At 40.0% G+C, this 17244-nt stretch overlaps 1 protein-coding gene across 2 annotated transcripts in view; it reads left to right on the top strand.

Annotated features, from left to right (window-relative positions):
- PAPOLG (poly(A) polymerase gamma) overlaps positions 1–10289 on the top strand; it is a 41763-nt gene extending 31474 nt beyond the window's left edge. For both annotated transcript variants that reach the window (XM_010377570.1, XM_030921557.1), the window contains exons 16-22: positions 3642–3763; positions 4018–4178; positions 5513–5601; positions 5855–6072; positions 6591–6656; positions 6840–6896; positions 8866–10289. In XM_010377570.1, the coding sequence (XP_010375872.1) occupies positions 3642–3763; positions 4018–4178; positions 5513–5601; positions 5855–6072; positions 6591–6656; positions 6840–6896; positions 8866–8964 (812 nt within the window). In that variant the 3' untranslated portion in view covers positions 8965–10289. The remainder of the gene's footprint in view (positions 1–3641; positions 3764–4017; positions 4179–5512; positions 5602–5854; positions 6073–6590; positions 6657–6839; positions 6897–8865) is intronic.
- Positions 10290–17244: the final 6955 nt, after the last annotated feature.

Genomic DNA, 17244 nt, shown 5'->3' with positions numbered 1-17244 from the left:
TTGCTGTTAAAACAGGAAAGGAGCCGGGTGCGGGGCTCACGCCTGTAATCCCAGCACTTTGGGAGGCGGAGGTGGGCAGATTACCTGAGGTCAGGAGTTCGAGACCAGCCTGGCTAATATGGTGAAACCTTGTCTCTACTAAAAATACAAAGTTAGTGGGGTGTGGTGGTGGTTGCCAGCTGCTTGGGAGGCTGAGGCAGGAAAATTGCGTGAACCTGGGAGGAGGAGATTGCAGTGAGCTGAGGTCGCCTCACTGCACTCCAGCCTGGCCCACAGAGTGAGACTGTCTCCAAACAAAGAAAAAAAAAAAGCATTATGAAGCAATTTCCAAGGTATATTAAGTGGGGGGTACAATTACAGAACACTGTGTACACTGTGCTATTTACATAAAAAGAAAAGATAAATACACATTTGCTTACAAATGCATAGAATATCTCTGGAAGGATACTTAGTTTAAAAACAATGGCAAGATTCGTTGCTTCTAGGTCAGGGTGCAGGATAAGGAGACATCACTGAATACTCTTCAATGCTTTGAGTTTTGTAGCATGTGAATGTTATCTGTTTTATTTTATGAAATAAAATAAAAATCAACCCATAAAAATCAAGTCTTTATTTTTTGAGACAGAGTCTCTCACTCTGTCACCCAGGCCGGACTGCAGTGGTGTGATCTTAGCTCACTGCAACCTCCGCCTCTGGGGTTCAAGTGATTCTCATGCCCCAGCCTCCCAAGTAGCTGGACTTACGGGTACGTGCCACCAGGCCTGGCTAATTTTGTATTTTTAGTAGAGACAGAGTTTCACCATGTTGGCCAGGCTGGTCTCGAATACCTGACCTCAACTGATCCACCTGCCTCAGCCTCCTAAAAGTGCTGGGATTACAGGCGTGAGCCACCTCGCCTGGCTGAATGTTATCTGTTTTAAAACACAAAGAAAGGAAAGCTCTTTGTATGTACAACCAGGGTTTGTGATCACAGTAATAAAGATGACTTGATTTTTGCCAGGCGCGGTGGCTCACAAGCGCCTGTAATCCTAATACTTTGGGAGACTGGGATTGGTGAATCTCTTGAACTCAAGAGTTCGAGACCAACCTGGGCAACATGGTGAAACCCCATCTCTACAAAAGATACAAAAAAAAGTTTGTCAGGTATTGTGCCTGTGGTCCCAGCTATCTGGGAGGCTGAGGCGGGAGAATCGCTTGAACTCAGAAGGTCAAGGCTGCAGTGAGCTGAGATTGCGCCATTGCTCTCCAGCCTGGGTGACAAAGTGAGACCCTCTCTCAAAAAATAAAAACTTGATTTTTATGGGTTTTTTGTTTGTTTGTTTTAAATAGAGGCAGGATTTTGCCATGTTGCCCAGGCTGGTCTTGAACTCCTGGGCTCAACCAATTTGCCCATCTTGGCCTCTTCAAGTGCTGGGATTACAGATGTCAGCCACTGCACCTGGCCAGACTTTTATGTTTTTGATATGGTATAAATATCAGTAAGTACAGAATTGCTGAATATATTTCAGGATCAGTGAAAAGTATGTCTTTCACATCCAGCCCTCTAGTCACAACTCTGGAATATCTTAATGTATCTGTTATAAATTTGGGGTTATTTATCTTGAAGAATCTGGAATACATTCATACTATTAAAAGTATTGGTTTGGCTCATCTGGGTTTTCTGAATTCTTTTCAAAGAGCCCTCATATTTATGAAAATGCAGATTCCTGGCTGGGCGCGGTGGCTAACGCCTGTAATCCCAGCACTTTGAGAGGCCAAGGCAGGAGGATCACCCGAGGTCAGGAGTTTGAGACCAGCCTGGCCAACATGGTGAAACCCCATCTCTACCAAATATACAAAAATAAGCCGGGTGTGGTGGTGGGCGCCTGTAATCCCAGCTATTCCAGAGGCTAAGGCAGGAGAATCACTTGAACCTGGGAAGCAGAGGTTGCAGTCAGCTGAGATCTCACCATTGCACTCCAGCCTGGGCAACAAGAGCGAGACTCCATCTCAGAAAAAAGAAAATGCAGATTCCTATGTTTCACCTTAGAACCACTAAATCACACTCTGGGGAGGGAGCCAGAGAATCTACAACTTGAACAAGCATTCTTGGTAACTCTTTTATAAGCAATCTGGAATAAAAACATTCGCCATAGATTTTTCCGTTTTAATTTGGGCTTAAATTTTTTAAAAAGAAGATTGGGACATAGTTTATTATAAATTTATAAGATACTATTTTTCAGATGAAGAAACCTGAGGCCCCAAGAGATTAAATAATTTACCACATCTCACAGTACTTGCTGTGAAAAACAAGCCTCCCATCCCTGTCTTCAGTGTCTCATTGAGTATATTTACAATTAAAACATATTAAGAAATTTGTGTGGTAGTTAATAAAACCTGTTTTCTCATTGGGTATATTTACAATTAAAACATTTTAAGAAATTTGTGTGTTAATAAAAGCTGTTTTCTTATAAGGTGTGAAAAGCACTAGAATGAGAATGTAGGGCTGTATGGATTCTGATCCTGGCAAGGCTTTCAAGGCTGTTTAGCCTCCTTTTTTCAACTGTACAATAAGGATGTATTTGTAAGATGGTTCCTGAAGTCTGTCATTCTGTGGTTGGTGTGGTAGCTGCAGTAGTAAATTCTCATGGAGGAGGAGGACAGCTTGAATTGCATCTTGGATATTTGGCCTAAGAATTAGCTTAGAAGGCCAGGTGCAGTGGCTCACACCTGTAATCCCAGCACTTTGGGAGGCCAAAGCGGGTGGATCACTTGAGGTCAGGAGTTTGAGACCAGCCTGGCCAACACAGTGAAACCCTGTCTCTACAAAAATTCCAAAAAGTAGCTGGGTGTGGTGCCATGCACCTCTAGTCCTAGCTACTGGGGAGGCTGAGGCAGGAGAATAACTTGAACCCAGGAGGCAGAGGATGTAGTCAGTTAAGATTGTGCCACTACACTCAAGCCTGGGTGACAGAGTGAGACTCTGTGTCAAAAAATAAAAAAAAGAAGTAGCTTAGACTTGGGCAAGTAATTATAAGGAGAGATTGCCTTTTGGGAAAATATCAGAAAATAAAATCTGGAAAATACCTTTTTTTAAATATACTTATTCTGTTAATAAGGTTTGATTATGAGAAAGTCTTAGAAGGTAGACATGAAAAAACTAATGGATTCACGGCTAGGTGCAGTAGCTCACGCCTATAATCCCAGCACTTTTTGGAGGCCGAGGTGGGCGGATCACCTGAAGTCGGGAGTTCTAGACCAGCCTGACCAATATGGAGAGACCCTGCCTCTACAAAAAATCCAAAAAGTTAGCTGGGCGTGGTGGTGCATGCCTGTAATCCCAGCTACTTGGGAGGCTGAGGCAGGAGAATCACTTGGACCCAGGAGGCAGAGTTTGTGGTGAGCCGAGATTGCGCCATTGCACTCCAGCCTGGGCAACAAGAGCAAAACTCCATCTCAAAAAAAGAAAAACTAGTGGATTCATGAATAGGATTGTGATGTGATGGAAATGTATTAAAAATACTTGTTTTGTGAGAGGGTTGTGGGTGGGTGGCTGGTGGTGATAGCAGGGAGATAGTAAAGGTGTATGCATTTCAGAAAAATTAGGCAGAACTCTTGGTTCAGAAAGAAGTTTCCCATTTAACATATTAACATTGTTACAGTATACAGACAGGCAAACAATATAAATATGCTAAAGGAGGGAATGAAAATTGAAGCAACTCATGTAAAGAAAAAACAACTTCACCACTACCTTCCTGCAGAAATTCTTCAAAAGAAGAAAAAGGTGAGTTTGAGTTTGTAATCTTAACCCTCCAGTATGGCTTTACTCAGACAAATGATCTGGGACCAAATTTGCGTTCTTAACAGCTCCCAAACCTATTGAGAAAAATAAGGAAGATATAGGCAGTTCAATCTAGGACTAAAATCTCATTTTCATTAATCACAAGAGATAATTTGCTTAAGTGACTGTCAGAATTGAAACCAGTCTTTATATTCTCATTTGCATTTTGAAATCCTAAAATCATTCCCTTCTTTCAGCAAAGTCTCTCTGATGTCAGTCGAAGCTCAGGCGGACTTCTATCCAAAAGATCATCTCTGGATAGCAGTTGTCTGGATAGCTCCAGAGATACTGATAATGGAACACCTTTTAATTCTCCAGCGTCCAAGTCTGATAGCCCGTCTGTAGGAGAAACAGAAAGGTCTGTCTTTATTTCAAATGTGTCCTTTTGGTTTTCTGTTCAGTTTATTTGAGGGTAATGTGAACTTTTCTATACCTCTGCTACTGCCTTTTTAAATTGTTAAAAGATTTTATTTTACAGGCTGCTGGTCACTTTCTTGTTTAGAAATAACTCGCGGTAATCCTGTGGGAGATGGTATAGGCTTATGAGCATATGGGACTAGATAGGTACACAGAAACGTACACATTTTTTGCTTAAATTTTTCTCTTCTTACTGGCTCCTCTGCCTTTTTCCCCCCTTTTATTTCAATGAAATGTTAAAGTACAGGCCTGAGCCAACAGGTGTGGCCAGGCATGGTGGCTCAGGCCTGTAATCCTAGCACTTTGAGAGGTCAAGGCAGGCGGATTGCTGGAGCCAGGAGTTCCAAGACCAGCCTGGACAACATGGTGAAACCCTGTCTATACAAAAAAATACAAAAATTGATTGGCCAGGCACAGTGGCTCACGCCTGTAATCCCAACACTTTGGGAGGCTGAGGCGGGCAGATCACCTGAGGTCAGGAGTTTGAGACCAGCCTGGCCAACATGGCAGAACCACATCTCTACTAAAAATACAAAAATCAGCAGGGTGTGGTGGCGTGTGCCTGTAATCCCAGCTACTTGGGAGGCCGAGGCAGGAGAATCGCTTGAACCCAAGAGGTGGAGGTTGCAGTGAGCCGAGATCGTGCCATTGCACTCCAGCCTAGGCAACAAGAGCAAGACTCCATCCCAAACAAAACAAAAACAAACAAAAATTAGCTCGGTGTGGTAGTACACACCTGTAGTCCCAGCTACTCGGGAGGCCAAGGTGGGAGAATTGCTTGAGCCCGGAAGGTTGAGGCTGCAGTGAGCCGTGTGTTCATGCCACTGCACTCTAGCCTAGGTGACAGAACAATACCATGTCTAAAAAAAAAAAAAGATGGCAGTGGTAAATGTTGCAAAAAAGAGTGTTTTAAATAACTAATGGGGCCAGGCATGGTGGGTCACATCTATAATTTCAGCACTTTGGGAGGGTGAGGCAGGAGGATTGCTTGAGCCTCAGGAGTTCAAGACCAGCCTGGGCAACATAGTGAGATCCTGTCTCCACAAAAATGAAAATTTTAAAAATTAGCCAGACATGATGGCACACACCTATATTGCTAGCAACCTGGGAGGCTGGGGTGGCAGAGTTACTGGAGTCCAGGAGGTTCAGGCTGCAGTGAGCTGTGATTGTGCCACTGCACTCCAACTTGGGCAGTAGAGTGAGGCCGTTCTCAAAAAAGGAGAAAAAAAGTAATATTTAAATCATTTATTGATGATAATTTAACACTTTCATTAGGAATAGTGCTGAGCCTGCTGCTGTAATTGTGGAGAAGCCACTGAGTGTACCACCAGCCCAAGGACTTTCCATTCCGGTCATTGGTGCAAGTAGGTATCTAAACTTGTATGTATTAATAATTCTATTTACAAAAAATTAGCCAGGCATGGTGGCACACACCCGTAGTCCTAGCTACTTGGGAGGCTAAGATGGGAGGATCACCTGAGCCTGGTAAGTCGAGGCTGCAGTGAGCCATGATCAAGCCACTGCAGTGCAGCCTGGGTGATGGGAATGAGAGATCCTGTCTCAAGAAAAAAAAATTACATAAATGTTTAATTATTAAAATCCTTTTCTCCTTTTCAGAAGTTGACTCAGTAAAAGCTGTATCATCCCCTGCTGTGTGTACCATTCCTACCGTAGTAGGACGAAATGTCATTCCTAGAATCACAACACCTCACAACCCTGCCCAGGGACAACCGCATCTGAATGGAATGTCAAATATAACTAAGACTGTTACACCCAAGAGAGCCCATTCCCCATCCATAGATGGGACTCCTAAGAGGTTGAAAGACATAGAAAAGGTAAAGTTACAACTTTTGTGGTGATTCAGTAGTTGATATTTTTTATAGTTAATACTAAAGAAACAATTTTCCATAGCTTTGGTGTTCTGTTAGGAGTTGACTGAAAAGAATATTTACCCAAATATTAAAGGAACAATATTAATTGCTCATCCTAAATTGAAATTACTAATGTGTCTGAAAATTTGAATGATTGGTCTGAGTTTCTCCTTGACTTACAGAAGTCATTACTGATAACAAAATCCCATTTCTTGTGTGCTTGATATGCCCTGCCTCCAGTAGGTGGTAGTAAAACTATATTTGTTAGAATCTGAATTGATTTAACCAAAAAGATCACCCAAACTGTAGAAATTAACGATGGCAGTTGAATTCAATCTAATTTAAATTATCTTTTCTTACCAACCCATATTTATAGTAATTTTTATAATAGCGTAACCGATAATTAGTCTTCCAGTTTATATAGATTTGTATGGTTTTTTGTAGGTACATAATAGCAGTTTATTTCAATGTTTATATTTTAGTTTATTCGACTTGAATCAACATTTAAGGACCCCCGCGCTGCTGAAGAAAGAAAAAGAAAATCAGTGGTAAATATATTAATAGTGTGCTTCAGAATATTTACTGTAAAGTGCCATGTATCAGGAAAAGTGCCATGTTAGAAAGTAGGTCAGATTAGATCTACTGTCAGATTTTAGTTAGGTTTTAAGTAGAAATAAGTGTTTGCATATAGGAAAGTTAGTTTTCACTTGTGTTGATTCTTCTGTTTTTAGGATGCCATTGGAGGAGAATCTATGCCTATTCCAACTATTGATACATCACGCAAAAAGGTAACAAAATAGTCTTGTTCACAGATACAGTACATAGGTAAAAACTCATAGGTAATCTACAAGTACAAAAGGCTTATCAAGAGCCTAGCACTGGGAAAAAGTAAGATTTTGTCCCTGTCCTCAAGGACTAGCAGTATATATAGTTGGGTTGGATATAGCAAAGTATATAGTTGTGAATGTAGGTACCTCAAAAGTCTAAAAAAGAGGCAGTAGTTTAAGACAAGTAATTATTATCTATTTAGATTATATTCACCCTTTTTTTTTTAATCTTTAAAGAAGCAGTTGGATGCTCAGCACATTAATTTCTTACCAGGCACCTGGAGGTATATCTCTGTTGTGTACTATTGCTTACTGTCAAAACATAGGTTTGACAATTAGGAACCATATGTGTTAATATTTTAAGGAACCAAATGTAGTGGTATATATAGTAAGTACCTTTAAAACATGAGCTAAATGCCCCTGAATTGTAATTTAAATTGATTATTTGAAGAATTACTTTTATAACTAATAGTATGTAGTATTAAGTGTGGTATGCTAAAAAGCAAGTACTCAAAAACCAGCCTTGTGTAACTAGAGAAAGCCCTTCTCTGAGAGTTTGTAGTGAACAGAATGGCTTATTTTCACCCCCCTCTTACCACCCCCACCCCCGCCATTAAATAGTAAAGTGCTTCTCATCATCAGCTGTTAACCCTGCCAGGTTCTCCAGGATGTATTAACTATTCTGAAGCAAAATAGTATACTCACAGGCTATTATTTGTAGAATTTGAGCCTTTAACATAAGATTACATTACAAAAAATATGAATATGTAATTATGTGTGATGGTGGAAGAACAAATTTTGAGATGGATATTAAAGTACAAAAGAGTGAAATGACATATCTGGACTTTTTAATATATCAAGTCTAAAGGGAAAGTGGGTACACCAAACAATTGCAACAAAATTTTAATAATGTCTGAGACTTGGTTTTGGCATTTAAGTCCTTATTGCCCTCTTCTCTACTTCTTTGTATATCTGAAATTGTTCATAATTGTTTTAATGCATATAGATATGATACAGATACTGGCTTAGCCAAGGTAAAACAAGAGGAGAATTAAGCAGTCATCTCTTGACAAGAAACTATCCCCATTACACAAGTCTAGATTTTGCCTTCCCCCCCCCTTTTTTTTTGACATAGAGTCTCACTCTTGTCGCCCAGGTTGGAGTGCAGTGACGCGATCTTTTTGTATTTGTAGTGGCTAATTTTTGTATTTGTAGTGGAGTGCTTTCGAACTCCTGACCTCAAGTGAGTCTCCCACCTCGGCCTCCCAAAGTGCTGGGATTACAGGCGTGAAACCACCATGCCTGGTCCTAGATTTTGCCTTCTTTATGTAATAATCTTTAGTGGCCTCAGAGTCCCTCAAACTGATGTCCCTGAATTTCATAACCATCAAAGTTATCTAGCCTAAGTACAAAGTTTGGTTTTCCTGAGAACTTAAGTATCTCAGAGATTGAGTCTGTTCTTCTCCATGAATGTATTACAGAAACAAATTGAGGAACATAACTCTCAGATATTAAATTTTTCTCTACTACACACACTCATTTTTCACTTCACACCCCAAGAGCTTCCTGTTTAGTCACCATGCGCTTCTTTTTTTTTTTTTTTTTTTTCTTTGCTTGACCTTAAGGACTGTGTTCTTTATGCATTTCTCGATCCAGGCATGGCAGTTCCTCTTTTCCTGTACATATTCACATTCCTGCCACTTCTGCCCTTTCTCTTATCCCTCTGCTTTTCACCTCTGACTGTAAAAAGAAGTAGTAGTTCTGAAAGCAAGAGTTCCCTATGAACACTGGAAGGAAATATTCATTGCATACTTGAGTGTTTAGGAGCTAGACAGATTGGGAGAAAAACTTTGTGACTGACTTTCTAGCTGGGCCTTTATAATATATATGATGTGCTTTTCCTTTTTTGTTTCCTCTTTCTTTCTAACAGAGACTACCCAGTAAAGAACTACCAGATTCATCATCTCCAGTTCCAGCAAATAACATCCGTGTCATCAAAAATTCCATTCGACTGACCCTTAATCGGTAAAAGCAGTGCCTCCTCACTTAAGTGAACAAGCAGTCATTTAGTGGCATAGATGCAGCCACTTGTTTTCAAATAGAAGTGGCTGTCATACGTGAAATAAGGTGAACGTTACAGCCTTCAGCCTAATAACCTTGAAGTGGTTTTTGAACTATCACACTTTGACCTGCAGATGCTGTAGCATTCTCTCACTGATTGCTACATACACTTCTCTGAGGATCACCTGCTGTCAAATTGCCATCTACAGTATTACAGCTTTGCATTTGGGGGTTTTACTGCCTTAACTTTCAATGCTTGTTATGGGAACCAGTTCTTAGCCACTTGGACACTGATAACAAGTCCTGAACTCCTTTTTTTGTTTTGTTTTTTTTTTGTTTGTTTGTTTGTTTGTTTGTTTGTTTTTTGTCTTGTGATCATTGTATAGAGCTAAAAAAATTGAAAACAAACAAAAAAATTATCTTGTATTTTCCAAATGTGAATACATTTACTTTAGCATTGAAGCCACTTTGTGAAACCTGAGAGAAATGAATGTGAGGTATCTTTTCTGCTTTCCTCATTTGTGTAGATGTACTGTCTGTTCTGTTGATTTAAATTATTTTTTTCCAGATTGGCACATGAAATATTTAAACTTTTTTGTGTGCCTTTCTATCCAAATGTTGCATAGTTACCAGGGAAGATTAGTCCAGTGATTACAGAAGAGTTGGGCACCATAAATTCTTTATATATTGCCTCCCATGGAGGCCTTTGAAATGCATCTTTATTAAAAATCAAAATATAACCAGGATACTGAAAGTCAGTATATGAATGGTAAAATTGTTACATATCCTATTTCATGCCATTCTTGTTAGTTGACTGGTATTTTTTACTGAGGAGCAACTCATTCCAGCATCAACAATAAGATACCTTTAAGTATGGCAAACTTGTATTTTTGAGGTGTAAAATTAACTTGGCATGATAATTCCTGACCATTATTTATGCCACAACTTCAAATAGTTTCTTCACGGACTAGGCATGCAGAAATAAGCAGTGGATTTTATTGAAACCTAAAGGCATTTTGAATGACATTGTTACCAACCATTAATTGGCTCAGGACCTTTGTAATTTTTATTTAACTATATGAGTTGTCTTTTTTTACGCTGCTTTTTTCAATGCATTTCTTAATATTTTTTAAGTTTCATGAATGCATGCTCAGTTTATTAAAATCCATAACCATGTAATTCTTGTAATATGTTGATTCAGTGTTTTGTAAATGAAGTCGTATGTATTTTCAGAGTATTTTTGTATGTACTGTAAGATACCATCTTTTCAAAGAGAAACGTTTAAAACCTTTATTGTCTCTCCTTAGTCTAATTTTTTAAATATGGATTATGCTTGAATTATTATATTTAAAATGAAAATGTGTAAGATTACACAGCCAGGAATGCTAGTATCTACCACCTTCTTCAGATTTCACTCAGCATTTAGTAGGTCCAGTAGGAAAAACCCAAAATGGTACATTGAGTAGTGTGGGGAAGATACTTTGTGTATTATAGGACTCACGGGATGCCATCTAGCAAGTGGAGAAATAGCAGTCCATTTTCTCTTGCAAGCCCTTTACCATTGAGTTGAAATTCCTGAATTGCCAGAGAGCCGTATCCTCCAGGTCCCACTCCTGTTCCTTGCCCCTTAGGTCTCCGAAATGTAAATTCTAATGTTTACCTTGTACCATGGAAAACATGAAAAGAGTCTTAGAAGTAAAGAACAACAAGGAAAAAATGTTTGTTCTATTATTCCCTTTTTATATAGCAGCAAAAGATAAGAATAAAATCACATAACCAAGTTGTAGCTTCCTTGGCAAAGCTGTTGTCTTAGCTGACTCTTTCCCTTTATTCAGAAATGTTGGGATTTGTTCTACAAATACTCTTATTTGAGCAAAAATGAATGATTATGAAAGAACTGAATAATTATCACCTGACTTCAACCGTTGAAAACTTTAGTAAGGAATTTGATTAAATTTTATATACTTGATGTGTATGCATTTCTGCTTAATAATCTCTTGCTTTTAAATCAGCCTTCAGAGTATCTTTAGGAATTCCTTCTATATCCATGTTTACCCTATTATATAAATAGATTCTTTGGAGTGACTAGTGGAGTTTTTCTTTAATAAGGAAGCAGCAAGTCTAATCTTGTACTATAGGATAGACGTTTATTTTAGATTAAAGAGCCCATTCAACATGTAAATGAGTCAACATTAGAGTCCTCAAAGATAGCATTCTTCAACCTGTTTGGTAACTGAGGAGTTGATAAAATGCTTCTGAGATGTTGGGGTTTGTCAGAAATAAAATGTTTTCTATACTGACCAGTAGGTAGAACTTTGAGTACATTTCGTTAACTTGGTGGGAAGCTTCCATTGTACTGGTTCCAAGTGAAAAAGGAGAAAGTATGATCTGGGATTTTGTGTTTGATCAGAGGCACTAAGTACATGTGTTTGTTTTGTTTGAGATGGAGTTTCACTCTTGTTGCCCAGGCTGGAGTACAGTGGCACGATCTCGGCTCACTGCAACCTCTGCCTCCCAGGTTCAAGCGATTCTCTTGCCTCAGCCTCCCAAGTAGCTGGGATCACAGGCGCCCACCACCGCGGCCAGCTAATTTTTGTATTTTTAGTAGAGACAGGGTTTCACCATGTTGGCCAGGCTGGTCTTGAACTCCTGACCTCAGGTGATCCACCCACCTCAGCGTCCCAAAGTGCTGGGATTACAGGCGTGAGCCACTGCACCTGGCCGTGTTTGTTTTCAAGTGTGAAAAAATACCTAGAAGTATATTTTATAAAGTCAAATAATCTGTTCTTCAGTATATAGACAGACACATGTTCATTTTCACAAGGGCATTACATTTTAATTTGCTCATTTTTCAGTAGCTCTGGAGAACATGTATGAAAGGAAAACAGTTATCTTCTAGCTTAAACCTTAGGGACTTAACCAATTTAAGATAGAGGTACATGGCTTAAAACTTTGTAAAACTGGGACAGGAGAATGACTTGTTTTTTTGTTTGTTTGTTTGTTTGTTTTGAGACAATCTCACTCTGTCACCCAGGGTGGAGCACAGTGGCATGATCTCACCTCACTGCAACCTCTGCCTCCCGGGTTCAAGTGATTCTCTTGCCTCAGCCTCCCAGATAGCTGGAATTACAGTCCTGTGCCATCATGCCCGGCTAATTTTTGTATTTTCAGTAGAAATGAGATTTCACCATGTTGTCCAGGGTAGTCTTGAAATCCTGACCTCAAGTGCTCTGGCTGCCTCGGCCTCCCAAAGTGCTGGGATTACAGGCATAATCTACCACGCTTAGCCAGGAGAATGAATTTTAAAAGTCTTTATTAGTGTTTAAAATGAGTGCTTTGTTTTAAAGCAGCAATTTAGTAGCATTATTAAAATGCTTACTTCACTATAGTAGCAATTAGGTAAAGATGGGCAATATCAAAATGGCTAAACTTATTTTCCACTATATTCCACACCTTTGAAATAGGAATTCCTAACTTGAGAATCATGAACCCTTAGGGAATCCTTTGTAATTGTGTATAAGAAGTTCTAGTTTACATGGATTTTTCTCGGGGGAAGTGTATAGTTTAGATCAGCTTCTCGAAGTGGTTCATTACCCAAAAAAAGTATGAGAGTTAGGGTTAGGAACCACCAGGATTGAATAATCCTAGAATATTACATAATTTCCTCCTTTTGATTTTGCTGTGATATATTTCTGAAAATGTGCTGTGGCTCCTAACTAGTAAAATGGGCTGGTGAGGGACTCTGGAATTCTGAATTTCTAAGTTTATAATTTAAGATGAAACTGTAAAGTCCTCGGTATTTAGAAAAATGCTTAATCTTAAATTTAGAGATGACCTCATGATAACTTAGATTTGTTAACAGGGTCAAACTTTAGTTCAACAAATTTCAACCCAATATTATCAGAGTACAATAGCTCAGAATGATCATTAGAAATGGTAGAAAATAGAATAAATCATTAAAGATCCCAAAATGTTGAGTTCTGTAGCATGAAACCTCTTTTGCTCCTCTGTGTTTGTAGTTCAGGCCAGAACAAACTAAACAGACCAATAAATATAAGAGCGTTAGTTTACGGGGGTGGGGGGGGACTTGTATAAATAAAATTGTACGTGTTGTCAAATAACTACCTATTAAATCATCCAAAGCTTAGAATTTAAATTGGTCAGAGTAGCAAATAGTGCAGATGATGGAAGAAAACCAGTCTCAATAATGGTGTTTTTTTTTTTTTTTTTTCCCAATTGTACAAGGTCACATCATCCCCAAATACTCTATTTTTTCTTTTCTTTTTTCTTTTTTTTTTCTTTTTTTTTTTTTTTTGGAGACGGAGTCTCGCTGTCACCCAGGCTGGAAGGCTGGAATGCAGTAGTGCAATCTTGGCTCATTGCAACCTCCACCTCCCAGGTGCAAGCGATTCTCCTACCTCAGCCTCCCAAGTAGCTGGGACTACAGGCACCCGCCACCACGCCCGGCTAATTTTTGTATTTTTGTAGAAACGGGGTTTCAACATGTTGGCCAGGCTGGTCTCAAACTCCTGACCTCAAGTGATGCACTTGCCCTCGGCCTCCCAGAGTACTGGGATTACAGGCCTGAGCCACTGTTCCTGGCCCCTATTTTTTCTGAAATAATTTTTCAGATATACTTTTATATTTGAAATTAGTTGAACATAAGATGATCATCAAGCTTGCTATAATTTTTAAGCTATTGCTACATTTGAACGAAGACCCATGTATCTTAGAAAGTACTTAGGATATCTTTGAGATTAATGGTGCTACATCACTCCACAGTACTATGTAAAATGAATGCAGCTGCTGTTCCTTTCTAGCTAGCTGTTTGTGTAGTTCATATTAATTTACACTGCCTTTTATTTGGATTGTCTGATTTCTTAGTTGTACACATGACCCTCATTATTTGCCTGGAATAAGTAATCAAATAAACTTGCTTTGATAAATAGGTGATGATTGAGTGATGTTATTTGGGACTAACTCAAAAGTACCAGAAGTCTTTTCTTTACTTTTCAGTGACAACCAATTTTGTCATTTACCACTCAGACTCTTTTTGGTAGATAATGGTATCTACTACACACTCAGTATGAATGCAAAGCTCAGACCTAATTTGCATCACACAGAATCATTTATTAAACGTTTATCAGCAAGCAGTGGCACAACAGTTTATACAATCTGCTCTGTAAGCTTAATGGAGTGTCCCAGCTTTCTCTCCCTTTTGGTGATCTGACCACCCTTTCATGAAAGGGCCACTTGAGGTGTCTGTGTCAAGCGCTGGGGACAAAATTCTGTCACCCTTCTGATCAGGATCAGGCAATCAGTCCTCCGTACTAATAATGGCTGGACACAGGATCAAGTTCTGGGTACTGTCCATACAAGTACAGGTTACAGGGCTGGTTACATTCTTAAACCTCTTGTAAGAATGGACAGTGACTGGTGCTGAATTCACAAATAAGAGCTTGTGTCTGCATCGTTAATATTACTAGCAAGCTGTTCATGTCACCAATGGAAACACATTTGACATTTATTAAGCTAACTGGCAAAGTCTGTATTGATTGAGCTATGGATAACAAGGGCTTCTAGTAGTCACTTGTGAAGTGTGGGCTTCTTGATTGGATTGCTAGTGTAAATTTCTGATTGGGCAACTCACTGCTCCTAGGACATAACATACTAACACAATTACCACGCTGTGATAAAATGTTTTCTAAAGTCAATTAACATCATAACAGGTTCTTTGTGGATCCAAATGTGTTACAGTACTAAGGGCAAAAATAAAATGTATTAGGGCGGGGCACAATGGCTCACACCTATAATCCCAGTACACTGGGAGCCCGAGGCGGGTGGATCATTTGAGGTCAGGAGTTCAAGACCAGCCTGGCCAACATGCTGAACCCGCCCCCCCCCCCCCCCCACCACCACCACTAAAAATACAAAAATTAGCCGGGTGGTAGTGGCATGCACCTGTAATCCCAGCTACTCAGGAGGCTGAGGCAGAATCGCTTGAACCTGTGAGGCAGAGTTGCCATGAGTCGAGATCATGCCACTGCACTCCAGCCTGGGCAACAGAGTGAGACCCTATCTCAAAAATAAAAAATAATAAAATATATTGGGCCAGGCATGGTGGCTCACTCCTGTAATCCCAGGACTTTGGGAGGCTGAGGTGGGTGGATGGCCTGAGGTCAGGAGTTCAAACTCAGCCTGGCCAACATGGTGAAATTCTGTCTCTACTAAAAATACAAAAAATTAGCCGGGTAGTAGTGGTGTACACTGTAATCCCAGCTACTTGGGAGGCTGAGACAGGAGAATCACTTGAACCCGGGAGGCAGAGGCTGCAAGATCTCACAACTGCACTCCAGCCTGGGGGAGACAGAGCGAGACTCCATCTCAAAAAGTAAATAAAAAATAAAATGTATTGCTTTTTAATCCCCTCTCCTAAAAACAATCTTTCTAACTATATGATCCAGCCAAACTGTTTTAATGGATAAGTGTTTAAAAATACATACTTCAGGGCCTTCCTTGCCAATCAGGGCCTTCCTTGCCAATCTTTGAATATTGACATTTTTGGCTTACTGCTGCATAGAGACTTCCACTATACCCTGGCCAGACTCTACCTTTTCAGTATGTTACTTGTATGTTGTAACATTTAAATTATTTTGACTTGTGTAATGCTCAGTTTACCTGTTTGTTTCCCCTGACATGATTGTAGGTTTGAGAATAGTGACCTCCGGCCAAGCACAGTGGCTCCTGCCAGTAACCCCAACACTTTGGGAGGCCAAGGAGGGAGGATCACTTGAAGCCAGGCCAACATAGTGTCTCTACAAATAAAATTAGCCCGGCGTGGTGGTGTCCCAGCTACTTAAGAGGCTGAGGTGGGCAGACTACTGGAGCCTAGCAGGAGAAAAAGAAGAAAGAAAGAAAGAAAAAGAAAGAGAGAGAGAGAGAGAAAGAGACCTTTATCTAAAAATCTTTATGTAGTGAATACCCAGAAAATATTTAAGAGGAAAACACATGAGTCCTTGTTTGGTTTGAGGGGTGGGGTTGTTTTGTTTTTAAATTTAAATAGGATTATCTTAAAGAGTAGCCCAATGAAGGAACTAAGACGCAAGAAAGCAAACAAAACTTCCTGAGGCCATTAAGACACGTTTTCTATGCCGGGCACGGTGGCTCACACCTGTAATCCCAGCACTGTGGGAGGCCAAGGCAGGCAGATCACTTGAGGTCAGAGTTCAAGACCAGCCTGGCCAACATGGTGAAGCAAAACCTCGTCTCTACTAAAAATACAAAAATTAGCCCAGCATGGTGGGGCATGCCTGTAATCCCAGCTACTCTGGAGGCTGAGGCAAGAGAATTGCTTGAACCCAGGAGGCAGAGGTTGCAGTGAGCCAAGATCGCGCCACTGCACTCCAGCCTGGGCAACAGAGCAAGACTCTGTCTCAAAAAAAAAAAAAAGATATGTTTTCCAAATTTAGACTGTAACCCTTAATAAGAAATACATTTTACATTGCAAGCCAGGACATGTATCCATCCATACATGAATATGTGTGTAAATAAACGTATATACACACATAAAACCACAAAATAGCTTTTTCCCTTACTGTGTGTGATGAAGATTATTTTATTTCATTTTTTTAAGTGCTGTGATTTCGCTAAGGTCATTTTACAACCTGTCTTGAGTCATGACCTACAGTTTGAAATACACTGCATTAGAAGTTCCCAAAAGTTCGTCTCAAACTTAGTCATCTTTCTTTTTTCTATCTGTTCTACAATTCAGACTGTTAAACACTTCTGTAAAACTTGGTATTATGAAGGAAGTGGGAAAAGTAGATAATCCTTTGTCCCAAGGAAAAATTGTTTTTGTTTTTGTTTTTTTGAGATGGAGTGTCACTCTGTTGCCCAGGCTGGAGTGCCGTGGCACGATCTCAGCTCACTACAACCTTTGCCTCCTGGGTTCAAGCAATTCTTCTGCCTCAACCTCCCAAGTAGCTGGGACTACAGGCGCCCACCACCACACCCGGCTGATTTTTGTATTTTTAGTAGAGGCAGGGTTTCACCATATTGGTCAGACTGGTCTCAAACTCCTGACCTCAGGCCATCCACCCACCTCAGCCTCCCAAAATGCTGGGATTACAGGCATGAGCCACTGTGCTCAGCTCCCAAGGAAAAATTCTTACCTAAAGAACATCTTTGCATCAATCAACAATAAGGAAAAAAATGTAAAAGCCAAAATTAAGCCAAAAGTGGCCGGGCG

This window comes from Rhinopithecus roxellana, chromosome 17 (assembly GCF_007565055.1).
Source record: "Rhinopithecus roxellana isolate Shanxi Qingling chromosome 17, ASM756505v1, whole genome shotgun sequence".
NCBI lineage: Eukaryota > Metazoa > Chordata > Mammalia > Primates > Cercopithecidae > Rhinopithecus > Rhinopithecus roxellana.
The sequence above is the reverse complement of the archived record's forward strand: the minus strand, read 5'-3'. Positions and strand labels throughout refer to the sequence as shown.